Raw genomic sequence first — 26,841 nt, 5'->3', positions numbered from 1 at the left:
TGTCGGGGCCCCGAACAAGAGGACAAAAGAAAGATCTGTGATTCCTGCGGGCTCCTGCTCCCCTCCTCCTCCTCCTGCTGCTGCACCTCCTCCACGTAACTCGGCCCCACTGAAGAAGAGGAGGCCCCGATCGCCTGAAACCTGAGATCCGAGACTCTGACTACCGTTCTGCCCTCCCGACACAGCACTACGGGGATCCTGTTATATGTTTTAGAAGAAGATGACACGACACGAGCGTCCCAGTTAAAGCGCAGGCCTCCATAATGAGTTTATAGGAATTTCATAGGAGATAAAAAAAAAAAAAAAACACCACAAGGCACCATAAATCACTGCAACCTTCCTGCTGCACGCCTGCACTGTAATTTAGAACATAATCATGGTGTTTTGGCCCCCCCCAAATGAAATAAAGGACAACCACATCTGATCATAAAATACTCCTATATTCAAACACACGGTCAGAAATGCAGTAACAAGTTGGTGAAGTTCACAGAAAAGTTGTTAATTGCACACAAGATGTGCTGCAGTGCTGAAGGCCTGCATGTGCAGTGAGACCAGTGGAGCAATAGGCAGCTGCTCCTCCACACTCATATAAAACACACCCAAATGCAGACACGCTCACATAACCCTGATGGCACCGTCAGGGGAGACTGATTTTGGACTACACAGGCCCAGCGTGGCCCTCTTTGACTGATTTGATGTGTAAAATTAGTGGAGCTTTAAAGATCCCCATGTATGCAGGAACTCCACCTGACAAGATTTATGTTAGAATCCTACTTTAAAGCTGAAATGTGGCCCGAGTGCAGCAGCACCATAAGCTAATCACTCCCCTCTCTGCCGAGGACCCCGTGTTATCCCCTGGCTGGACCACAGTTTGGCCTGACAGAGCGCTGCGTGACTGCAGCTTTTAGATGTGGAGGCCCACCATCCAAGAATTTAGTTGACTCGAGTGCTCAGCAAAACAACAGATTTCTTGCTGTCATGCACGGCGCAGCTGTAGTGCTCCTGATTTACCAGAGGACCCAGAAATGTTTGGAGGAGGCTGTGGGAAGTCGAATCGGGCCAGATGGCTGCATCCCAGCTTCCCTTTCATACTAACTATCCTCCCTGCACCAAGTGAGGCGCTCACACTTTCACCTGCACCTTTTTTATCCTCCCTTATTTACAGACAAAAGAATTTACCTCTTGCTATCGTGAGCGAGTCTTTAAGTTTGAGTTCACTCGTGGATTCTTGTGAGTATTTGCATTTTCTCTGTGTGACTATTAGGGCCCTATTAGCTGGACAGGGGCCAAACCGTGACTATGCAGGTCAAAATGGAAATAGGGGTAGGGCGAGTCTCTTTTGGGGCTTGAAATTCCTTCCTACACCCCTGCAGTGAATATATTAACTGGTGGAATGACTCACTGCTATGGAGCACTTCTGATTCTTGCCCACCTGCACAGCCTGACGCCTCATCACGCTGAACACACCTTTTGGTTGCACTTTGATATCAGGTTTAGTTGCTTATTTCCTCCCTAATGTGAAACTTTATGACATAAATTCATGGTGAGCAATGACTCATGGAGTTTTTAAGGCTGAGTTTCTGGTTCTTATTAATCTTATCATCTTTTAGGCCAAAAAAACAAGAATTCTGTATTTTATTCCTGGCAGGAGGGGAGAGGCCCTGAACCAGTATTTAGATCATTGAGTAGGAAACAACCTGTTTCTTAACATCTACGGAAAACACAAAAGAAAATGAACGATTAACACGTGGAGAAGGGTAATAAAAATGTGAGATGCATTGCTTAGTATGGGCATATGAGAGTGAGGAGAATGGTCCCAGATGCCATATTAAACCCCTAAAATAGAATTAATGATGAATAATATACGCCCCCAAGACTTTTAGGGAGAAATTAGAGCTTTTATACACTCCCCTCTCCGAAAGAAAGGAACAATAAATCAAAGAAAAAGAGGCTGAGTCATCATCACTGTAGGTAAAATGTATTAGTTTTGTTCCAAAATAATCAAGTCATGCAGTAATTTATCTAAAGAAACAAACCAACCCTTTCCCATCCCTGCAGCACGCACATGGTGTGCACTCTGCTCCTCTTTCCACTTCAAGCACTTAATGTGTTTATTGTTGACTTAAACTAAATCCTAAAATCCCAACAAGGGGAGCTGCAGCTGTACCGCATGACTTCTTAATATGAAAGCTTTGTCGATTTTTTACGCACATATCATCTGTTCACTGTGAAAGAGCTGCAATGTGTCTCCAGAAACCTTTTAGGCAAACATCCCTATTGGATCATCCTTAAACAGGATGGCACATCTACATCAGCTCCACTGGTGATGGTCCTGCACCTGCATTGTGACCTCTGACCCTCTTTAGCAGGGTCAAGAAATGGAAAGTGAAAAAGAGGATCTGCCACAAAATGTTCTGTTTACTGCACAAATCAGATTTGTGTTGAGAACATTAAAACCAGGATGCACGAGGAAGCGGGTGAGCAGTCACCAGTCATTCGTGTGTAAACCTGCTACCGCTCACTGGTTTGGGGATCGGGGGTTTGTGAGCCATGTGGGTGCAGTTGAAGGTGATCCACGTCTCCAGAAAGCATGTGCACTGCACATGTACGGCACTGGTGGCTAAAGAAATATTTACACTGTGAAATTGTTTAACATACCTTTGCACAGCTGAGCCCGGACTGGGCTTTGCTTAGAAGAGTGGGATTGGCAGGCTGGTGTTGAGTGGCAGTGCAGCCAAAAGGCAACAAGTTTGCTCCAATAATCAAACATCTAGAACTTTTTCTGCAGATTTTTTACATTCCAACGATGTTGCTGCTTTTAATTGGAGCCAGAAACAATGCGGTGATTAAGATGACCCAGTAAAGTAAGAACGGCTGATGTAGACAGAAGGTCGACAAGCACATTCAGGGAGAATATCCCTCATTAACTGGGGCACTGACACCGTTAGCTTGTCAGAAAATGAAGAGTTAAGCACCCGTCACTGAACATCGACATGAATAAGCTGCTACAGCGCTGACAAATAGCCGGCAAGTATCTACATGTGGTAAATCATCTTCAGGTCAAATACTTCAGGCGAAGCTTCTAAACGATAATTGGAGCACTGTCAAACACGCACATAAATCAAATGATAAAGAGAGCAACTAGATTAACTGTTAGATCTCTGCTTAGACTGGGTTAGAGAGAATTATCAGTTTTATTAGAGTTTTTGTGCCCTCACTCGTCGTGGTTGTTTACCTGTACAGAAATATGTAGAAGCTTCAGCTTGGTGGTATTTCAGGTATGGCTTCCATTTTTGTGGTTTGCATCATCACAAGACGGTGGAATTAACAGTAATTTGGATTTTGTTACATGAAACCACACATACTTGTGCTTGTTGACATGGATTATGGTGTCACTCTGTTATTCAGGGAAATGCATCCTTGTAATAAGAGGTGGAATTAAGTTGCAAAAACAACCCAACACTGAAGAAATTTCTACAGTGGGGGTATATCACTAAAAACGGTCATATGACACGTTTAATTTGATTAATTTCTACACAAGCATAAAAAATATGGTCGCCAAGTTTAAGAAAATGTGTAAAAAGTGAAGTCAATTTGCAAGTGGAACACATGGAACTATGTTGAGAGTTCAGTAAAAGTTCAGTAAACAGTCAAAGTAAAGTTTCCTTCACTCTGTAAAAAGCTATTTCAGTTTCTGAAAAAAAAAAAAAAAAATACACCAAAACACAGATGACCACATTACTTTTATATCAATTATACATTCATACATCAGACATTTTTCCATAATTGTATAAAAATAAAAGATTTTTGTGCACTAAGCCAAAGAAATAAATTAAGTTCTGCCGGTTAATCTAAATGAACTGTGCTTTCATTTCAATTTCAATTCATTTGACTTTACTGTACCTGTGCATGATGACAATCTGTACACATGGCCACATACGCAATGCACAGAGCTGCAGAGGTTCTGGATTCCATTTGACACCAAAGTGTGAACTAAATAAACATAAAGATATAAATGAGATTGCAAAATAAACACAAATGCGCAAATGTTACAAATGAACGAAATAAACATCTGTTCTCTGCATTTAGAGAAAAGAGCTTCTACTGCTAAGATGTGCACTTCTGGAATCCTTTCACGTTCACATACCACAGTGCAGACACATCATAAGAGCCAGATTGGGGGGGGGGGGAAACGTGTGAGGTGACCCTTGATGACAGCGTCTTCGGCCTTTCAAAAGCACCTCAAGCCTCGTGTTGAGCGCGTGATGTCACAACTCACTGCACCCGATCTTGGCGAGGACGGACTCTGTCCAACTTAACAAACTGGGGGTGGTCATATTTTAGGCTTGGCTCCTTGCAAAGCCCTTCAAAAAAAATCCTTTTCTTCTCCCTAAGTCAATGCTCTTAGTGCCTAAAACCACAATCTGCTTCATATCAGCTTGCTGATTCAGTGATTGAAGAACACTACGAGATGCATTAAGGTGCATTTCAACGGGAAAACATGGCGGAAACAAGGCACACTCCATTTCAGCTGTAGAAATATTCAGTAGGATGGTATCTGGACGTAAAATTATGCAACCGGTGCTTTTACAGGCTTGTGTTCCACATGAATGAGTGCAATCATTTCCAAGTTCTTGGCATAGAAGTCGATGAGAGCAATGAGTGTAATGGGACCAGACTGAGTGCAGGCGGTGCAGAGAGAAAACAAAGACACACTCGCTCACGCTCACTTAACATTTCCTCGTACCAATGTGCAGATTCATGCTCACAAAACACAGTCTCACTTTCTCCTTTTTTCCCCCCCCCCGCCCTCCTCCCCCCATTATGCTGCTTTGTTTTGCAGGCTTGTGTGCAGCTTCACTCCGAACATGGCCTCCCACTGTGCTCTGACCCAGGCCAGCAGACCCTGGAGGAGCTCTGTGCTCTCTGAGCGCACACACCACGTCTTCTCCTGTTTGACAGTCTGCGGGAGAAAAAAAACGCAACGTGAGAAAATCTAAGCGGTTAATTGCAAGAAAATCCTAAATGTATCAACACGTGCTAAAAACTGCAAGTCTGCTGCTGCGCGAATGTTTGCGCAACTCAAAACTGACGCCACAGTTGTATGAATCACTAGAAGTGCATTTTTGGGTTGACTGAAAGTGCGTGTGAGAGTACAGTGCCCACGGTCCTGATCCTGAAGAAGCAAAAACAATCCCTTGTGTACTAACCTCATCATAAAGCTTAACATCCATCCTGCACTCATCTGAAGGCCACAGGTGAACTGAGCTCACGCAGCTGATTGGCAGCGTTTCTAAAATGGTAACGCTCCCGCTGCTCACTTCTTTGTTGTCTATCACTGTCAGGCCGCTCGAGGTTTTCCTCCACTGGTGATCTTCTTTGAGCAGGTACAGGGTTTCCCGGGTTGCCAGGACTGTCAGCGGCGTCCAAACATCCTCTGAAAGGCAAATATGAGCAGTTTCTTGTCATTCAAACGATCAAAGATGCACTAAACGGTAATGGTCGCTGGTTTGTCCTGGTTTTATATCTTCAACTTGGGAGAACACCTGTCAATCAGTTAGTCTTCCTAATGCCCTTTTTCAAGTGTTGATTTGAGACTCTCGTGCGGTGCTAGAGATAACAGCTGTGGGTCATCGACTTACAAATCACCTTTCTGCTACAAAGATGAATTTTGGTGTTGTCTTACATATCAGGAGGCTCCGTGTTCAGAGAAGCAAGCGGAGGGGAAAGGCAGATCTAGGCACGCTCAAATTATGGCACTTGAAATTCCACGGCCGTGCGCAGGTGTGTGTAGCCTGCAGCTACCTTGGCTTTAAATTTGTTTGCAGAAGTGCAGACAGCAAGGCATCCCGTCGCACCGTCACACATGTACGGACCACATGCCTGAGAATACAGTCGCCCGTCACTCGGTCCACTTCAAACAGCAGATCACTGTCTCATTTTATCGGAAAAGTTGTTAACATGGATCTTTGACAGGCTCGTTACATCAGTTGCTCCCCACAAATCATCCTTATTCCATCCTATCTTCCACATTCTCTTCTTCTTGCTGTTACTTGGTTTTATCTTGAAGGACATTTTTCATCCATTTTCTTATTGTTATTATTTGTCTCCTTGCTCTCTGGATTTATCCAGCAGGAAAAAGCCAAGAGCAGATGCCACAGTAAAAGCCTGTCATGATAAGAGAGATGTGCCGGGAAAATATGCTAAATGGGAAGCTAACAGCATCATATTATATAATTAGCATCAACAGCATGACTCTTTGCATCTTCAGAAGTCATTTGTACATGTTGAGTCTTGGAATGTTATCTTCCTGTAACAAGTGGACATGTAGAAATCGAGACTCAGTTCGATGGAGGAATGCAGGTGAAAGCAGATCCCCTAACTGATATTAGAGAGAGATGGACAGATATTTGGCAAAGTATATAATAGATCTTAAAAACTAAAATGGGAAGCGTGGTTATGTTTTTTTTTTTTGCAGAATGAGTGGATGTGGTACCTTGCAAGACAAAAGCCAGAATGTAGAAAAACTGCAACTGGCCATCCTCCACATCTGCCTGGATGTCTTCACACACTAGAGGCCTGACAGACCAAAAGAAACGAACAATATTACACGTACACACATTAGCACAAGCATCCCATATGTCACCCAAAGTGGCTGTTGTAAAGTTAAAAGCATAGACCCTGTTTTCATAAAGTTAACAGAGCGCTGTGGTGGCCACCACGTCTCACATGGAAGCACTTCAACATCACGGGGTGAATCTCACAGTAACTGTGAAGCAAAGGGGATAATTGTGATAATAGGAGCTGACAGACTGGGGTTGTGAAAACACTTCAGAGGCTGTGGTTAGCTGCCTTGCAAAACATGAAGGGGCTGCTTTGATTGGATTTTAGTTTTGGATTATTGAGCTGTGGGGCCTGCTGCCTGAGGACAAACAGCAAAATTTGGAGATTTGAGACATTAGTGAGTGCTGGTACCTGCTTATATTAACCTACTCCTCATCATAATATAACATAACATATAACATTTTTCATTTCCTAATCCAAGCTAAAGGAAAATTACTATTTATTTGACTTCTGCTAGTTGGATGAAGCGTGTTTGCCAAGTTGTCCAAACTTATACGAAAGGCATATAAACTATGTCTGTATAACTGAGATGTTTGATCATTCACAGCATGCTTTTCTGAATATTTTGCACTTTCCTTCTGTTAAATAACACTTTCATTAAGAAAACCACATTCCTTTTCAGTGAGAACGTAGAGAAAGCTACTGAGAAACTATCTTCTGTTTTGGAGAGGAAAACATACAAAAAAAAAAGGGGGTATAAAACCTACCGGAGGTGACACGGCTTGACATGCAGGCTTCAGGATTTGTAGCGCAACACATGTTAAAAATTAAGATGTGGTTTACCAGCTAATTTAGTGGTGCAGTTTTACAAAATGAAGTCTAAAAAAGCTGATTGTAATCAAGTAAAGATGTGTCAGAAATGTGCAGTGTTAGAACTTTCACAGCTGTGACTCCCTTTAACTTACACCTCCCAACCACATACAAATGTGCACAACACTATTTAGACCACATCTTTCAGCATATAAACAAATAAAATCAAAGATGTCGGCCATTTTCTCACTGCATCCAATGGTTACTTCACTCGACAGTGTGTGGGCCTACCAGAGATGGTGCTGAGGGTTGAGTCTGGTGGTAGAGATGGACTTCAGCTTGCTGTCGGACTTGTGAGCCATCTCACGCACAATTCCTGAAGAAATAACAACAAAAGAAAATGACTAAAATCAAAACGGCCTGCACCAGATGTCATCCAGGTCATGCTCTCCTGCTCAAAAGACTAATTTTCTGTTGAATATTTGTCTTCAAGAAACTAAAGCAAGCCCAGTTTCCTTTGACTTAGCACTCCTGAACACAGTCAGCTGTTTGAGTAATTGCTCACCAACATTTTGACATTATTGTACTTTTTCAGCTTCTTAAATGACAGAACTGGTTGTTTTGTTTCTCAGCTCTTCTTTTAGTTGAGCAAAATAAGAAATCTGAAGGCGTAATTAAGAGCTTAACCAATGATGAAAATACTGTTTTAACTGATATCTAACCACCAACGATTATATTTTCGAAAAGAAAAGCACACAAACGCAAATGCAAATGTCCACGAGTCATTCTGAAAAGTATGCATCATGTTAAAACAGTGCAACGGTTTACGGCTCCGAGCTTGTTGAAACAGGCGGGGAGGTGCGTCACCGTTCAAACACAAGCTGCCAAACACATCTCACAATGAATGGAAGCATCTCACTGCTCACTTTCATTTCGTTCACGATGTTTGGGATGCAAGCTCTGCCTTCTTGGATTCTGACTTTGAACCATAATATAGCAGCAAACTTACATGTAAACATGTAAATGAAAATGATGGAGTCAGAGAAAAAAAAAAAAAAAAAAAGAACACAAAGGCTACAGTATCCTAAAATGTCACACCCAAATATTCGTGGAAAGAGGTCTGCACACAAAAGCCAAACCCTGAGACTTCTTCTGCTATTGTAACTCCGGTAAGAAAGCCAAAAGGTCTCCAGTTGCAGGTGTAAGATTTCAGCCCCATAGAAGCGATGGGTGAGAAAATGTTGGGGACACAATGCGCTGGGTCACGCTCGCATTCACGAATTGTAGCGCGTCATTGGGTGTGACAACAATGCAGAGCAGGGGCGATATCTGCAGTGTGGCTTAACAGTCAAGTCTGAATGGACGGACTTCAAAGGGATTTAAAGGGACACTGAGGAGGAGTGGGGAGGAAAGAGGACGCCGATTGGTTACAGTGGAGGAAAATAATAACAAACCCTGCATTATCGGTATCAGTTTTCCAAAATCACACGCCCCTGTTCCCAGAAGTGTGTCAATAGGTGTGTAGAGGGCCAAAAGACAGGCTGCTAGAGCTGCAGTGGCTTCTTACAGTTTGCTGTTTTTAACAAAGGTTTTCATGCATGTTTGCGTTCATAAACTTGTCCTTCTGGTGACTGAGGTTAATGAATTTGAACTCTGCTCTTGCGTTTCCCCAGAAAGACATGAAACAACCTCTGACGTGACTTTTCTGACACATAAATTCGGCGGTTAAAGGGTAAAGGGCTTTGACGTTATTGGTGTAGGAAATAATAATAATAATCAAAAAAACTATTTCTGATTATGTTGAGCTTTTTCACATTTTTGATACTTCGATTTAAAAAAAAATATATCCACATATGTGTCTGCATTACATTTTGTCAGCCAGACGAGGACTTCGCTTGAATAAAGTAAGAACTTAACATAACATTTGCATCAGAACCTTTTTTCTTTTCATTTTGATTTGACTTTGATTCTTAAGTTCATTAAACAGCTGCTGTTCCAACCCGTTCCCTGCCACGTCTCTGCTTTCAATACTAAATGAATAATTTTAAAACTGTTTTTAAAGAATGTCAGTTTTAATCAGGTTCTGTTTTCAGTCTTGTAATCTTCTCTTTTTTAAAATTAAAATTTGCAGTGAAAAGCCTCCAAATATTTCGGACAAAAATGACGGATGGCTCGAACGCTTCCATGAAAATTTACATTGGGTTTGAGTCAAAGTTTCCCACATTGTTGGCAGAACATTTTTACGCGTTGAGGACAACCAGAGAGCGTCAAACGAACCAAAGGACTAAATAACGTGTTAAGGTGGACAGCTTTAGCGAGGTGCCATCCAAGATCGCAGTAACAAGTAAGCAAAGGTGACGGGCCGAGCGTGTTCAGAACCAAGTCTGCTGCGGACAGACTTCGGTTCGGTTGGTGCTCTGGTCTATGTCAGCAATTCTGCTTCCTCTTGTTTCACTCCCAGACTCTTTGGCTGCATCTACCACTAACACCATGTGATGATTTTCACATGAAATCAAATTCCGAACCACTGTTTGATATGTTATATAGCTGAGACAGGACTGTGTGAAATCTGAAGATTAGGTCGTTGATTTCCAGTTTCTGGGCATCAGCTAAAGGTACATCACTCTAAACGATGTTCTCTCTTACTAATACTCAAAACTAGCAAGACGTTGGGGTAACGCATCCATCCTGCTGAAACACAGTTTGAGTACAACAATGAAAACAGACAATGAAAACAACTGGCCAACAAAAATACAAGATCAGCAACACAAATTCCTGACAAAACTCTTTTTATGTCTCTTTTGGCTGCAGATTCGAAAGGTCTCGTGTTATCTCTCATGTTTCAATAAAGTCGTGTCAGACCCGCTTACTTTCTGAGCTCCAGAAAACTGTCCCAGTTATAACCACATCCTTTCTCTGTCTTCCAGCCAGCGGGTCCTTCGTCATTCCAGTTGTGGTTTTCAACTTTGTCCACAAGATGAGAGCCAGCTTGGACGATAGATGAGGTTTGTTATGGTTAAGCTTTTCCGTACGTCTTCTGACCAGAACATTACAACAGCTGTTTTGGGGTTAATTTGGCATTAGGAAAACAGAGTTTGCCATAAAAACAACTTAGTTATCTTTGCCTCCTTGAAGCAAATAGTAACATTATATCCTTTAAGCGACTGTATTTGGCACCTAAACGCCGATATCTACAATAGAAACATCAGATTTTTTTTCAGATGCACCTGGAAGGTTACAACAAACCATTATTCATGTTTTTCACTTGTCTGCTCTGTTTTGGACAATCACTGCAGTCTTGCTGAAAGCTGTCTGGAATCATTTTCAGCCACGAAGTATACAACGCACTAAATGAGCTGTTTATGAAATTAGACAGAGCGAAAGAGCTCACAGAGGCTGGAGAAAGAATAAAAAAAGAAGTAAAAAGTAGGTTTTTTCCAATACTCTTTAACATGTGACAGCTGTCACTTGTTTGTATTTACTATGACTTTTTAGAAAACTGTATGAGATGTAATAAGGCCATATATGTAATAGTAATTGTGTTTGAGTGAAAGCTGGACAGAAACACCATCAGCAAGTAGCCGAAAGAGATTTGTGGAAAAACTGGGAACGCTCTTCTAATCCGAACGTCTCTCGACTCAATTAGAATTTCTTTTTTTGCTTGTGTTCGGTATCGTGAACCCTGAAATTGGTCATACGAAACTGTAATTATGGGAAAATACCTCCATACGTCATAATTCTCTATTATCCTGAAAATGTAGACTCATGTGCACTAAAACTGAGCAGCAATACTTTTCCATACGTGACGAGATGTTTTCCTGTTTTCTCCACACGTTGAAGGGCTGTATTTTGTCAAATTAATTTTCCATATTTTTCCAGACATTCCAGGCCCGAGCAGGAGCCCCCGTCTAATAAAAGGTTTTCCTCTCAGCCGCTGGTCCTCCCTTGCAGACAAGTTGGTCTGGGCAGGATGTACTCAGTCTGTGTGAACCCAATACCGAGGGGGACGGGGCAGAAATTTGCGTCACATAGCACACATATGGTATAGTATTAGTTTGTGAGGGGAGTCGGTTGGGTTTCTGTGGCACAATGCCTGTGAGAGGAACATGTTGTTCCAATACCTGCCTCAGGGACTCAGCAGTACTCTATGACTTTTTTTTTTAATCTAAATTAGTCCACGGTTTATCTTGTGGCATCTTCCCCCCCAAAGCGCCCTGAGGAAAGTGCTAAACCAGTGTAACCAGTAAGTACAGAAAAGGTGGGGTCAGTGAGTTTTCTTTTATACGTTTTCCATACGTTAATCCCAAACCATTTTCCACTTTGCTTGTATTTGGCAGCGTTTCCTTTTACCTGTCAAGAGGCCAAAGAAGCGTTTGCAGCGTAAACTGTCTCGCACGAGGAGGGTGTAGGCGACGCCCCCGTCTCCAAACTCCATGTGGATGCTCTGAGAGCCTAGCCCCACCTCCAGGTAGCTGAGCTCCATGATTGGATGGCTGTCCCTCTTCTGCAGCCAATCAGCGAGCTGGCCTCTGCTGGGAGGAAACGACGTTAGGCATCAGAAAGTGTTCTGCCACAGCGAGACGGATTAAATGGTTTACTTGATCTCTGCCACTTGGACGAGAGACTGCCAGAACAACACTTTAAAAGGTGTCTTGGTGAAGCCAAAGTTTACTCAGTGCGATCACAGTAATTACTCGTGTAAAACCTCATCTTTTAAGGTTGAAGGTCAAAATAATAGTCTGATTTCTTTCACTGTGCCAAGAACAAGAGAAGTTCCTTCCCATGAGCAAAATCACAGTCACTTTTGTAGGAAATCTGCAAAAGCAAGCACAGCATGGGCTCACGTCTGAGGGAAATAGATCCTGTTTTGATGAAAGAAGAAAAGCTTTTCCTTTTCCCCTCTTGACGGAGGAGTGAAAAAAATAATAAAAGGGGCTAAAACAACAGAAGGGGAAAGGACTCCACAGTCCAGAGACACTGCAAGGTCAATGTGTTCTCAAGATGTGACCCAGAAACCTGGGCAGGTTATGCAATATAATCCACATCCTAAACGAAGGGTGTGGAACTGCACACCAGCATTAAAAGTCATAATTGTTAACTGCAGTGTGGCGCCCTCTTTTGAATCACTGTCCACACCAGCAGGATTTCATTACTGATTTTGATAAATTGGAATGTGTTGCGTCAATATCTCAGTGACCTAGCCTCATACTTCCAACAATCCTACTTAAGCTCAACCATTCATTTATTTGATCTTTCTTTTTGTTTTCTCTGAGGTCCACCTGCTCTTGGTGACCCCAAATTGACACATTACTAACAATTTCCCACCTTGCCTAATATGTTGTTCACATGTGGCACTACTGAATTGCATTGATTTTCATCAAGGAGGAAGAGTTTTACCGAGTTTTTACCCGTAAGAGATTATTTCTAAGGGTTTTACGGATATGAAATTCTAGATAATTAAGCCCGCTAAGATTATTTTGTGATTTGGGGTTATATAAGTGAAATGAAATAATTAATTCTTATTAAAAGTATGTTACTTTTTATTGCATATTTCCCAATACATATGTAATTGCAAGTACCAAAGTGAGCAAATACTTTCTGTATCCTATAAAGCTGCTCTACTTACTGCGTTTCTGAGGTCATTTCCAAGAAATAGATTTGCTGGTTTGACACCACCAACAATGAGGGAACCTCCTCCGGCTCTCCAAATTTGACAGCTGACATCTGAGGGCGCAAAGAAAAAATGACACATGACATAAAGCAGGAAAATGCTTGTCATCAGTGCTTTAACAGAATAATAATGAGCATCATAGGACTATACATTCAATACTGAACTATTAGCAACCAAGCTGACACCAGTTTTTAGTATTCCACAAGCTCTTCATATCTTTAAAATCAAACCTCTAGACTGAGGTCTTGCTTAATTTCCCTTAACGCAACACAAGAAGTAAAAGCACAAGTGAAACAGCGAGCAGCCCCTGTCACTGGATAAATAAACAGAACTAAGATGAATGGAGAGGGACCTCCTGTTTCCAGCTGTGGTGTGCTCGGTCTTGTTCCGCTCTTTGCTCCTTATCCAGGTGTCGGACAGATAAAAAGCAATAGCCTGGTGATTTGAAGAGCTCCCAGGATGCACTGCATATTAATGAGGTCTCAGAGAACGCCGATCCACAGCAGGGGGGCATAAAACTAGTCAAAGAAGCTACAGCAGAGGAAGATAGGGTTGAGTGGGCTCCCGGGAGATTTACTGACTGCATTCATCTTAGCTGACTGAGATGAAACCGCAGCTGAAGTAGTGTAGGTCTTAAAGTTGTCACCACCCATTAAGCTGGAATCTTTTGGCCATCAGGGAGATATGTTAGAAGACTTTTAAAAACCACAATCACAATAACACAATAACAGCAACATTAAAACATCGTACTGCTGTCTGAGAGATCAGTCACAGGCTGCTGTCACTGGCACAAAAAAAGGCTGAATCTGGCAATAACACCGTTTCCTGCCTCAATATTAGTTCCAGTAAAGTTTTAAAAGGCCCTGAAAACCTATGTTCTCAATCTGCTTCTTACTGTGAGCGATGGGGTCCTACATGAACACGCTATGTTGTGCCAAAGTTAGAAAACTTTTGGTTATTTTACTTGCTTTTCTTGCAAGTATGTCAAACCTGATCCAACCACAACAACACATTTGAGTTATGAGCATTTAACTCTTTCTGAAAAATAACAAAGGGTGACTTTTTTTAAAGGAAAACCTCAACTGTGATTGTTGCTTATGTAGTAATGAGTATTCTGTTACAGAGAAATACTTGAGCTTAGGAAAAGAAACGTCTTCAGAGGCTTTAATGCGCCTGTGTCTTCCTCTTATATACCTTGAGGAAAGAGTGGAGCTCCTCTTCCCCCTCAAAAACCTCCACATCCAGGAAAAGCTGCAGCCGATGGTCCACTGCCTCGTAGTCCTCAGACAGAAGATCCAAATCATCTACAGACACATCGACAGTTAAGGTAAGCCTTGACATGACTCGCAGTGAATAGCCCTTTTTGATTCTTTTATTTATTCCCTCAAATTATATCTTAATATTTAAGCCATACTTTCCTGGCAGCAATGTGAACACTTACATATTTCTGAATTTTATGAAACCTTTGTCAGATTTTACTGCGGCATGCTGTAGCATTAGCCAACAGCCCTCACGCAGAGAGAAATTTAAGAGCAATAAATCCACCAATGAAGTGCAACAGAGGTTATATGAACATTGATGAATGCAGTTACTCAAAAATGACAGAGCACGGAGCAGCAGGGGCCAAAACAAACCTCTTTCATTTGGAGGCCTTTGAACCTTTTTTAGTAAAGGTGAAAGGTGTATGCAGACACACACACACACACACACACACACACACACACACACACACAGAGGTCGGTTTGTCTTTCGAGACAAAGCACTTTTTCAGAAAGATGAAAATTAGGTCTGTGCTCAACAACAATGGGTGCACTGTGTCACCAAAAAAAGACACTGCAGTCAGCGTCAGTGTTTTTAGGAAGAGTATGAGCTGTCTCCAGTGTGAGACTGCGGTTTCACAAGGACAGATTACATGGTACTGGCACTGCACATACAGTATTACAAAAAAAAAAAAGAAAAGATACAGAAAGCTATTATTCAGACTCAGCCCTTCTTCTCTTAGGCTTTCATTCCTCTCCCATCACTTGCAGTAATGATTCCAATCTGTCTTGTTGCACTGTTACCATGTGGTTCGTCTAAAAATGGCAGACAGATGGTGGAGAACTCGGATGCTGTCACAGAGATTCAGAGCACTTCGAAGCATTTCTGCGCCACATAATATCCACGAGATCCAAACACTTCCCATATCTGTTCACTTTCAATTAAGACTTGAGTATATCTTTAGGAAAGGCAATAAAACTGACGTAAACAGTTTACACCACACGCCACATTTGATGGGTTTTACAATGACCATATGAACCGTAGAATTCAAATCAAGTAATATGATACAATTTATATTTGACTGCTGTTTGGGTTTCCCCCAAATATACAGTGCTGCCAACATCACAGTGTTATTTTGGATATAAAAAGTGCTCTGCTGACACGGTTTGTCTATCAATCATATCCATTAAGTGTTTCACTTGTCAGTTTGTTGGTTCTAGCTTCAGAAATGCTGCTTTCCTTTGTTTTATATCACTGTAACCGAAACATCTTTGGGTTTTGGACTGGTCCACTTTGGAGATGTCATTTAAGGCTCTGATAACTGTGTTATACATTTAACACACTAAACCAAGGGTTTCTAATTGGTGGGGTGCAGTTCAAAAGTGGGTCAGGGATCCATTCTGAGGTCTAAAAAAACATTACTGTAGTGCCTTAATCTTAAAATAATTTTTAAGCACCACTTCCCACTTCCTAGCAATTTGTCTTAAACATTTTCAGCACCGCAGCAGGTTTTTTTTTTTTTTTTTTTTTATTAGGCCAATGCTTACTGTAAAATAGCTTATATAGCCTGAATTCTTTCCTTTACAACTTAGCTTCAGGTTATTTAATTTTGATTTTGAAAACAAAAACTGAAGGGCAGCATTAAATTGACTAACTGGCAGAACGGACAGACAGAAATGCACTGATGATTGTTGAACTGGCATAAGTGACCTGATGTCTATGGAAACATTTGGATCCTGAGGCTGTACCAGTTTGGAACCACTGCATTCAGCACTTAGTTGTAAAACTATTTATCATTAGTTGCAGCACTAAAAAACAGGATTTCTGCAGGTTCACCAAGTTTTGCAATTGTTCAGACATTTTCACTTTCAGTGCTTCCAAGCTGAATGTAATAATAATGAACTGAAAGTTAGGTGGATCCAGATAAGAGGCAGAAAATGAATGCATTAAAAATAGCGTAAAGATTCTAGACCTCTGGAAATTAACTTTAAGACTTTTAAATACCTTCTACTGCCTTAATTAAGAAGACTGAATTCAGTGTTTCTGAAGACTTTAAGGCCTGCTGAGAACCTGAAAAAAGTGTTGACAGTGTAAAAACCCACCGTTTGGGGTGGATCTTCTTGCAAGCAGGGCTTGGACTTCAGGTGGTGTAGCACCTGTAGCAGTGTACTTGTAGCTCCCAGCCAGATCCTCTCTACTTTGGCAGTCTGTGTTGTAGGAGAGGCTGGTGGTGACACCCTGACCGTCCCCGATGAAGAAGGAGCTTCCTTGTGCAGTGAGGAAGGTGGGATCTTCTGTCGTGGTGGCAGTTTCAAGGTTAGGACTGCTGCTAATACTGGCATCTGTGTGATCATCCTGCTGTGATAAAGATGAAAAATGGAAATGATGAGATTGTGGTTGAACAATCTTGGGAATAAATTACAGCAAAAGGGCAAGCAGACAGAGGAGAGAGTGTTTCACTGCTCAGAAAGACCTTGCTCTGGGTTATATTGAGACGACTGTCCTCACTGTCTGGCCTCAATGAGTGATGGATGGGTGTACTGCTGTAGGGAGCTGACTGGCCAGCCAGCTGGACCACATGATCGCTACCACAATCTGGACAAACATTACTGTTTCCTGAAAAAAAACCCAGATAATTCCAAGTTATTTCCAAAAAACTGCACATTGGTGACAGTAAAAACATCCCCATCACTGACACAAGAATAGGATGTGCTCCCCCTCATGGATTTAATCAGTTATTGCAATAAAAACAGCTATTGCAATAGTTACAAAACCTGGTAACTAAGCAAATAAATTGACAGAAAAGATGGATGCTGGATCCTAACAAGTTTCATATGAGGGAGAGACACTTTTCTATCTGCAGGGCATGGATTTACCCACAAGCAAACAGACGTATTAGTTCAGACACGTGCGAATGAAAAAGGTTTTCAGGTTTTTATTGCCTGACATTCGTCTGAGCAGCAGGCTAAGCACACTAACAAAAGAGCACAGTTCCAAAAAATCCACAAAACATCTGTCGAACAAAGCCTGTGCAAAGTCTGTGCGTGCCGGAGCAGGTCTAAATGTCAGGTGTGGTCATAACGCAGGGAGGTGGCTGCTGGAGCCAGGCGCACTATCTGTCTGCTGCTGATTATAGGGGTGGGAACTCAGCGGAGCGGGCCGCTTGGCAATAAAAGCGAAGAGATAACTCCTGGGATGCTTCACTCGAGCCTAGCTGAAACCAAAAGTTTGTTTTGGGAAAATATGCAGCCCAGTGCAGACTACCAATGGGAGCCTGATATCTGAGGAGCAGTCACAAAGCACTTTGACGTCAAATGATAAACACTTTTGTTGCATGAAAAAATGCGTGACCTCCTTTCGTGTCTTTTCTGCCTTATCTTCCATTCTCTACCGCAGCGCCAGGTGATAAGTGTGAAGGTACCAATTTCAGAGGAAGAAACTCAAACACATGTAGTTTCATTCTTATGATGGTCTGGAGAACGTGAGGCTGATCATGACTCATCTGGGACTATGCGTGACTCAGTATGATGGATGAATCTGAAAAAGGCTTGTCAGACAAGGCTGTGGTGGGTGTGTAGGATTATCTGATGTCTAAGGATGACAGATTCAGACATAAACTAAAGCCAAACATCTCGTTGCTCTGGAATTTTTTTTTTCACCTATGAGCTGTGAGGGCGTTTTTGTATTGTCAAATGCTATTTTTTTCTTCTTTTTACATTTGTTTCCCAAAATTCTTTTTAACATCTGGTCGGTGATTGTTTTAATCCCATTTTGCATCTCTGCTTAACTCTTAACTTTATCGACAAAGGAATTTTGTGCATGTGTACTGTCTTGCATTTGGTGTTAGTTGCTTTACAGTGTTTCTGCTCATCAACAGGCATTGCCCTCGGCCAAATGAACACACAAAGTATTTAAAAAAATATTCAAAAGTGAATAGAAATATTCAAAGACATGGAAAAACATTTATGCTAAATTACAAATAAAGGTGGATTAAACACAAACAGTATGACACAAGGTTCTTCACATCTTTCCTCAAATTAAAAAGGTAACTTTTCTTTCAACAGTCTCACCTTTGCCCTCATCATCACATTCTGTCAGCTCCTCCTCATCCCCTTCTTCCACACCTTCTGGTAGCATCGCAGGCCCTCTCCTCCTCGCTCTCCCCCCCGCCTCCTCCTCACTGCTCTCTCTCTGCTGCGTGAACTCCGACCTGCAGCGAAGGCACTGCAGGCGAATGCAGCCGGGGCGCAGCTCGAAGTCGCGCTGCTGGTTTTCCTCCGCTACATGTGACAGTACGTCAACCAGAGCCTAGTCAGCAAAAAGTAAAGTCATTATATTGTCAACTGACAAACTGAGCAACCAGGGGCTAGTGACCTTTGTCTATGCAGAAAAAAAGCGAGTCAGCTCAGAGAAGTTGGCCAAAACTGACTTTCTCGGCTGACAGCAGCTCATCTAATATCCAAGATTAGACATTTCCCTTAATGTGATGTTATGCTCAAAAAAAACAAATTTGCTGGGATACATCATAGCTGCTGGTGTAGGGCACGATGTGGGAGTGTTTCTGTAACCACAGTGTTGGTAGAGTTCAAGAAACTCGTTGTCACTTTGTGTGTTTTTAAAACACAAATTATAAGTCTCTGACTGTTCACTATAAATCTGCAAAAAACATCACATGGAGTTACTATTTGCACTCTGTGTTAAAATTATATCTGGCACAGAGTTGATGTTGCACAATGCGAGAAGACCAAACTCATAAACAAAGACGGTAAACATGGTACAGAGTGTGCTGGTGGATGCTGACGTCACACTGGAAATGAAAGGGTACAGGGTTTGAGTAGAGGGCAGCCAGTGAGCGTGACCAGACGTGTTCAGAACGTCCAAGAAGGGTGTTGTTCACACTTCTGTGCACGTGCAAAGGATTCGCTGTATGTACCTTGTATGTCATGCATATCATGCGTGTGGGTGTGGGTTTTCAAGATTGCAAACTTGTAATCACACTACTGTAATCACATAAAAATATTTCTTCCAGAGGGAGTGAAACGTACAACAGGACTCAAGAGTGTGTGTTTGTATGAATTTCAGTGTGTGTGTGTGTGTTATTAACCTGCAGTGCCTGCTGAGGGTCGTCATCCAGCAGGACGTAGCATCGCCTCCTTTTCTCCCTGCTGATGTAGTCGAACTGAAGCTCCACAGCTGGAAGCATCTCCTCTGTCTCCTGAGAGAAACAAAGAAAACACAATTTGACAACTTGTTGAAATGTTTTCTTTTTCCCTTACTGTGAAATAACAGTGGATGATTAATGCAGTGTACTGTGTTGCAACTAATCGGGGTAAATTTGGATAATTTTATCTGCTTCATCCTCCTTTTTGCATCATTTACTTCATTATAGAATTTTTATCTGTTTGTTTTTGTTCCTCTCTGCATGTCAACTTTGTAAATGTAATTTCTACTCTATTTCATTTGAGGCGGTCTGTTCAAGGACTAGACGATCACTTTGACTTTGTTCATCTATAGGCTCTATACCTAAAATATACAGAAGTAAGGTCATTATTTTTTAATGAAGAGAAATTGGATGTTTGTACTAATACTAACACAATATGATCATATCATTATAATACAATTCCACAAAATCCAAATCATTTTCCACCCCTCCGTCTGTTTCTTCATTCATCCCTCCCTTCCTCCTCTCACCCCTCGGGTCCAGGCAGCCTCTGTGGTCTCCACCCGAGCCAGGCTGCCAAGCTCCAGACGGCATTTCTCCTGGCCGCGCTGCGTGTCCACCTCCAGCACCAGGCCCTGTTTGATGCGCAGGAACACCTCCCTCCTCCTCCTCTTCCTCTCCCCATGGCTCTCACAATCTTTTTCCTCTTTGTCGGATAGGACACCAACAAGTAAGGGGTGACACAGGTCCACTAACAAGAAAAAAGAAAAAGAAACGTTATGCACTGAATAATGGCTTCAGAAGAGCTGCGTGGTCTGTTCTAATGAAATAATCATTGTGTAAGTAAGTTGTTTGGCTTTAGTAGTTCACATATATAGGTGATGCTTGTCTCCTTGTGTTGTCAGTATTATTTTAATGCTAGTGATACCACATCTTTTTGACTACTCTACCTCCCAGATCCTCCTCTTCTTCTTCCTCCTTGATGCTCTCCCCTCTAGCCGACTTCTGGGACTGCGGACTCGGACCAGCTGATCTCTCCGCTCCCTGGCTCACCACCGGGCCGTCCATCAAGCTGTCCTCCAAGGTGGACTCAGTGTACCGAGAGCCCTGACCGCGCCACTGTAGGGTAGACTCCGTTTCCTGGTCTACTTCTGCGTCGGACGTCTCCGACTTGAGCTCAGATGAGAGCAGCGGTGGGGGGAGGACCTCTGGGACTTCTGGGGACGGCGGAGACGGCTCATGCCCGGGGTTGGTGGATGGACACGGGGTGTTGTTGAAGCCGTTGGGGAGGGGCTGACTGTGAGGAGCTGGCTGGTTGGCGCTGACAGAGGCGGTGATGGTAGAGGGGTAAGCTCCATCTAGATGATGCTGGTACCTCAGCCAGTCCTCACCCAGCTGGTCTCTGAAGCTGGACATGCGCTCAATCTCCTGCTGGTGGGGAAGGACAATGTCTAGTGGAAAAATAACATTGTTATGTTTTAGATATTTATGTAACAGCTGAAGAAGCTTTAGTCTTGTCAGCGACATTACAAGCAGCTGGTTGTTAAAAGTACAAGTGGAGTAAAATAATAAAAGTCAGGAAAAGAAGGGGCTGAATCTAAATATTTGTATGATATTACACAAATGTGGAATCAAATTGGACAGACATGCTTTTAAAACCCACTCTGTGCGGAGGAGAGCAGTCTGGGCTCGTAGTCTGTATCACTGGGCTCAGATATGCTGGCCCTTCGCACTTTCACCTTGGTCTGAAACAGAAAAAAGCCACAGGATTCAATTTGTCAGTATTCACCAGTCTAGATAGATCAGCAAATAAGAAAAGTTTGTGAGTTCAGTTCAGTTATTACACAGGAAATATTTCACATCACAGAGAAAGACTACATAATCATTTTCAACACTAACCTTGGATTTCTTCCTCCGAATTTGTGATACTGCAACTTCTCCAACTGTCAAGCTGTCACTAAGCTCACCGGCCCCACTGGATACTTCCTGGTTACTTCGGTCTGGTGGCGCAGAAACCGGAGGTGCAGTCTGTACCTGGATGATCAGCTGGCCTGGTCTTGGAAGAACCTGCAGAGGACAGCCGTCTAATATTATACTAGTATTAACTCTATTAATATGAATTAAATCTGATAAATATATACACATACATACGTTTACATTCATTTACCCAGAAATGTCTTCTTCAATGTCAAATGGAGTATTCAAAAAGACTATCAACAGTTTGCTACAGTGGGATGATCATATATTGATAGAGAAACTCACTGATAACTCAGATGAGGACAGCAGGATACCATCAAGTTTGAGCTGGAAAGAAAAACACTGGTTAAGTGAAAAAAAAAAAAAAAAACACCAAAACTCGTCAGTGCTGCCTTCTGCTCAACCAGTTCTCCAGAAGTCATCACTCCGGTTTGCTATTGATTTTCAACCAAATATGACATTAGACCAGAAGCCAGTTGAAGTCTGCAGTGCAGCCAGTTGCGCAGAAAACACCTTGGAGTTCACACATGATAGACAGAAGGCTGTTCTGTATGAGCAGAGAGGCTGAGTTTTCAGATACATTGTGACACGCAACATTATGCCTATGTTGATAGAAAGCAGATGAGTCAACAGCTGCTACAACTGTACAGTGTATTTTTAGATCACAGCCTGCTTTGGAAATTTCCCACAGTTTTATTCCCAACTTTGACAGTTTTATCTATGTAAATGTTACGTTTTTTGAACCAGGACATTCTGTGATCTGTTTCTGCCAGCTGTGAGGTGCTGTTTTTTTCACTATAAATGCTATTATGCCATTTTTCTTGCTGCCAAGATGTCTAAAACTCACTATTATTACTCACTCTAAGGTTTGCAGCCTTTGGGGAGAGATGTCGGACGGTGCAGTTGCGGTGGGTCTTCTGGAAGTACAGTGGGTTGCCTACCAGGTTCAGCTAAAAGAACACATCACATTTTACAATGCCATGGTCTCACGTGCAGTACCTAAAGTACCCAAGAGAATAAATGTGTCCAGTAAAGGATATATTGGATACTTTGTGGCTGTACATGCTTCCTTACTGTGTTGAGGCAGTGCAGCAGGGAGAGAGGAGCCAGCTGGGAGTGCTCCAACAGGAAGTTGTAGGCCAGGTCTAAGTGCTGGAGTGAAGACAACTGCTCAACACCTGTTTAATCAAACAGTGGTAGGTGTCTGTCACTGTCAGAGAATGTCTGCTAGCTCATAAAAGATTAGGTTTTGAGTTTGTGTATGTGCATAGTGCTCAACTTCCTGTTTTTACATTATTATAAGTTTTATTAGCTCTTGAAATGGATCTGCTGACTACACCGGCAGATCTGACCTGTGACTGATTGTCTGTGTTTAAAGAACAAGAAAGAAACAATGAGACTGTCTGCGTCTGTTTACTTTACCGTTTATAGTCTCCAGTTCATTATTCCTGAGGTTGAGTGTGAGGAGTTTGGCCCTGGCACTCAGGCCCAGCGTCGGCGCCCTCTGCAGGCAGTTGTAGCCCAAGTTCAAATGCTCCAGTTCACTCAAAGGCTGAGAGAAAGCGATGAAGAAATGAGACACGGGCAGAAGCAGGGAGGGGCTGTCACCTCTGATTTCACCAGTCAGATAAGAGGAAAATAACTTTATTAACAAAGCTGAATGAAAAGAAACACAAACCTTGAAAAATTCAGCACACTCCTGAATCTTATTATGGCTTAAATCTAAAGACTTCAGGACGTTCAGTAAACTCTACGAAAGAAAGAGAAGAGAGGGTTTAAGTCAAGTGAGGATAATATTAGTGAACGAGTCAGTAATTATGCATCTGTTTGTGTATTCGTCTCACTAGGGACTGGTCAAGGCAGATAATGGAGTTGTAGCTGAAGTTGAGGGTGTGCAGTTCCAGCCAAGGCAGTGCAGAGCTCAGGTCACCTCCACACAGGGAGAGGAGCTCCTGAAGAAACAGACATATATCCCTTAGCTTTTGAGTCTCTTTTATAGCCAAAGGTGCCACACTGGCTTATAAATGCTCAGCACAAGGACAGTACCTCCAGGGAGCTGACGCTCTTTGAACATGTGAAGACCTCCAACTGGGAGTAAATTCCTCTAAGTCCCTCTAGACAGTGTGGAGGGATTCGCTTGAGCTGGTAAGGAAGACACAGAAAGAAAAATAATAGATATTTTTGTTATGAAAATTGAAGAAGCAGGATGAATATCAAACAGGCTGAGGGGGAAAAAAATGAAGCAATGAATGTAGTCAGTGTTCATAATCTACCTCCAAACACTTCAAAGACTTGAATGGGAAGATTTTCACCACGGGATGATTTCTCACTCCAGGCGGGTTGATGATCTTCATTTAGAAATATAGACAAACAACATGTAATAAATGAGAATTTCAACAGGGGTATAAGTGAATAGATATGTAAGCAACTTTCCCCCCACAGAACTAGAGTAGACACCTTTTTAAAGTTAATTCCTAGCTCACCTTGAGGGAGATGGTCTTCTGCAGGATGTCAAACAGGAACTGCAGCTGTAGCAGGGAAGCCGTGTCGGCAGGGTGGGAGGGAAGCGCAAGGAAGCCGTGCTGCTGGCTCCTGGACAGCAAGTACTGTTCAAACAGCCTGGTGAGCTGCTGCAAGCTGGCCGCCTCCAAGGTCAGTGTGCTGCTGCCATCCAGCACGATGTCGCCTGCAGGTTGGGAGACAATTCATGCAACTTTTGGAAATATAATAACCTAATCAGTGTTGTCTAATGCACACCTGGTGGACAGGTGCGTAGGAAAATTAATCATGGGAAGGCAAATATAAAATCACAGCCATTGCAAGCAAGTATGCAAAGCATGCCACAAAGAAAGCTTTCAAAATTAGCACAATAAGTATAAAGAGACAATAAAATATGGACCTTTAAAAAAAAAAACCTGTCCAGTTTTGATGGAGCTGCCAAATTCAAGTTAGCTATCACAAGGTTGGTACACATGTCTGTTATAACAACAACTGGTGTCACTTAGTGTGACTCCGATTTTAAGAAGTAGAAAGAAAGACTCTTTCTAATATCAGGCTTCCCAGCTAAAAGGGAATCTGGACAGTCTGTAGCTCACAATGTTTGATAAGTGCCTGTCTGAGTAGATGCATATACTTTAACATACCATCATTTCGGAGGAGCGTGGCCAAGCCATGGACCAGGGAGGACTGGCTACTGTGAGATACAGCCATCCTGTAACGTTTCAAACAAGGCAGGATATTACCGCAACACATCAACAGAAATATGTTCCATCTTAGGCTGCTGATATCTGACTGTTATACATCATTTTAGTGTACTTAAACTCAATGCATCTAAAGCAACGCTGGCTAACAGCATTCAAAACCCTGCACTTCCTGCAGCTAACGTTAGCTAAGCTAATGTACACTAGCTAACTAATATCCTGATAGCTAAGCTAAAAACGACATACCTGTGCAGTGACAGCCAGAAAATAGACAGCTAGCATAAAGGTTTACTCCCAGGGGTCAGCACTTAAACCATGTTCATAGTTGTACATGAAGAAAAACGACGTTTCAGTGGTAATTTGTTGGTAATCAGCGACATATATGTCTTTTATGGTGATGTTGACATATTTTCGTCACATGATAGTTTGGCTACGGCGGCCCCGATATACCAAAAAGGAAAACTCAAAACAAGCCCTGTAAAAAAAAAAAAGAGATTTTTATTTAAATTTTTAAAAAAACTTTTTAGAAATAAATTGCAGCCTATAATTCGATCTTAATTATCCTCTGCTTAAAAGACACAACTATGACAAAATAGCCTACGTAATATCAAATAAATCGTGGTCAACCTTTTAACTCAACAAAACGTGATAAATCTTGTCTCACATTGTTAGGAAATATTTTTCTATAATAAGAGAAAACATCTTAAGCGCTGGGTTCATCTTAAACTCACAGTAAATAAATACATTTCTGTGCTGCTTTGTCATTGTAAGTCGATAACATGGACTATTTGCCGTAAACGGCCACTAGGTGGCGCACTCTAGCAAGGATCAAAGACTGATCAACACAGACACACACAACATGCATGCAAATGAAAACGTCAAATTCAGTTTTCAATACAACCAGCAAAGACACAGTCCCTGCAACCATTCATTGCACCGTGCACGAGTGGTTCACACGTTTTGTTCTTTCTCACAGCCAGAAGCAAACACAGCTCTGTGTCTGTCTGTCACAGCATTTCAAATCTTGAACGCACTCCACTTTGACTACTAGACATTTTGCACTTGCCAGCTTTTTTTTTTTAGACACATGCAGTATGGCACAGGTTTTGTGGTGGTTGAGGTTTTAATAAATGCCATCTGTCAAATTTACCAACCTGGATCTGACACCAAACCATATCCGAGTCGTGGCACCAATAAAGACCAGATCTGGGAAGCTGGGTGGCCTGAGAGTGTGAGTGTTACTTATGCAGCTGTAGGTGGTGCACTGAGTTCTGAACAAACCAGATTAAACCACGTCTGCTTTTAATTAGTGCTGCATTTAGAAAGAAATAGCAAACAAGTTTGTCTCGTGTAAGTTGCAGCGTAGAAAGAAAAACGTGTGACCTGAAATGCCTATTAGCTGCCGTTGCTTAGTGTCAGTGTGTAGTGTAAAGCTGACATCAGCATATGACCAGGCTGAGAGCTTCAGCTGGACAGTAAAAGTGTAGAGCGACGCATTTCCTCAACACATAAAGAGAGCTGCTTTCAGCAGGTCTTTATTGTGTTTCACTGGGGAATATGTAGCGCTGTGGCTCCATAACAGATACTTCACAAAGATTGGCATGACCCGAAGAAAGCAAAAACTTTCCTAATTTGCACTTGCATCACTTGTTGCTAGGCAGCAAACAAACACACTCACACTTGGGCACACACACTCGCATACAAAACACACACACACACACACACACACACACACACACACACACACTCATAAGCATTTTTCCATTTGGGGCTGTGATGCGAACATTTCCATGTAAGGATTTATGTACTGTAATTTGGTAAACATTTCCATTCAGTGAGATGTTGCACATTACACCAGCTGGTTAACTGTGCATGCATGAAAGCTAGTTTTGACAGTTTTCTAACCCAGATGAACTCTTTCTCGTGCAGTATTGCCCTAAAAATACAAATCACAATTTGTAATGCTTTAGTTAGGATATAAACACATAATCCAGCTTTTAGTTGCTGTAAGTATAACTTCATTATTTACAGGCCCACTAATCAGATGATGAATTACTTTTCCAACCATCCTACTCATTGCCTCTACTTATCTAATCAGTAGTCCAAGCAAAGGAGACCTTAATTAAGTAAACTCAAAGCCAAACACAATACAGTGCTCTCATTCATTATGAAAGTCTGTAAAATGAGCACAAAGATGT

General features: G+C 42.1%; 1 protein-coding gene across 3 annotated transcripts; it reads right to left on the bottom strand.

Annotated features, from left to right (window-relative positions):
* Nucleotides 1–4,814: 4,814 nt before the first annotated feature.
* On the bottom strand, nt 4,815–25,052 carry stk11ip (serine/threonine kinase 11 interacting protein). Of its 3 annotated transcripts, none has more exons than XM_070855824.1 (26): nt 24,890–25,052; nt 24,587–24,654; nt 23,927–24,129; nt 23,717–23,791; nt 23,490–23,585; nt 23,288–23,395; nt 23,122–23,193; nt 22,866–22,995; nt 22,518–22,621; nt 22,304–22,393; nt 21,729–21,770; nt 21,366–21,533; nt 21,130–21,211; nt 20,417–20,917; nt 19,997–20,217; nt 19,410–19,520; nt 18,376–18,613; nt 16,779–16,921; nt 16,408–16,663; nt 14,240–14,349; nt 13,001–13,098; nt 11,725–11,906; nt 7,666–7,750; nt 6,497–6,579; nt 5,211–5,437; nt 4,815–4,963 (listed from the first exon to the last, which is right to left on the bottom strand). In XM_070855824.1, the coding sequence occupies exons 2-26, from the start codon at nt 24,651–24,653 to the stop codon at nt 4,823–4,825; spliced, it is 3,633 nt and encodes a 1,210-aa protein (XP_070711925.1). In that variant the 5' UTR covers nt 24,654; nt 24,890–25,052; the 3' UTR covers nt 4,815–4,822. The 3 variants fall into 3 exon arrangements, with proteins under 3 accessions (XP_070711925.1, XP_070711928.1, XP_070711927.1); XM_070855827.1 differs by having other exon boundaries at nt 11,725–11,903; XM_070855826.1 differs by having other exon boundaries at nt 16,408–16,660.
* Between the last annotated feature and the right edge of the window lie 1,789 nt (nt 25,053–26,841).

Source organism: Pempheris klunzingeri, chromosome 24, assembly GCF_042242105.1.
Source record: "Pempheris klunzingeri isolate RE-2024b chromosome 24, fPemKlu1.hap1, whole genome shotgun sequence".
Taxonomy (NCBI): Eukaryota; Metazoa; Chordata; class Actinopteri; order Acropomatiformes; family Pempheridae; genus Pempheris; species Pempheris klunzingeri.
The sequence above is the reverse complement of the archived record's forward strand: the minus strand, read 5'-3'. Positions and strand labels throughout refer to the sequence as shown.

Bases quoted from the DNA above. Each gene is read 5' to 3' on its own strand.
- stk11ip (XM_070855824.1), bottom strand. From the start codon at position 24,653: ATGGCTGTATCTCACAGTAGCCAGTCCTCCCTGGTCCATGGCTTGGCC. The intron at 21,771-22,303 runs GTGAGTAATAAT...TTTTCTTTCCAG, and splicing joins CAAAGGCTGCAAACCTTAGA to CTCAAACTTGATGGTATCCT. The intron at 5,438-6,496 runs GTACCACATCCA...TTTGCCTTTCAG, and splicing joins TCTGGCTTTTGTCTTGCAAG to AGGATGTTTGGACGCCGCTG.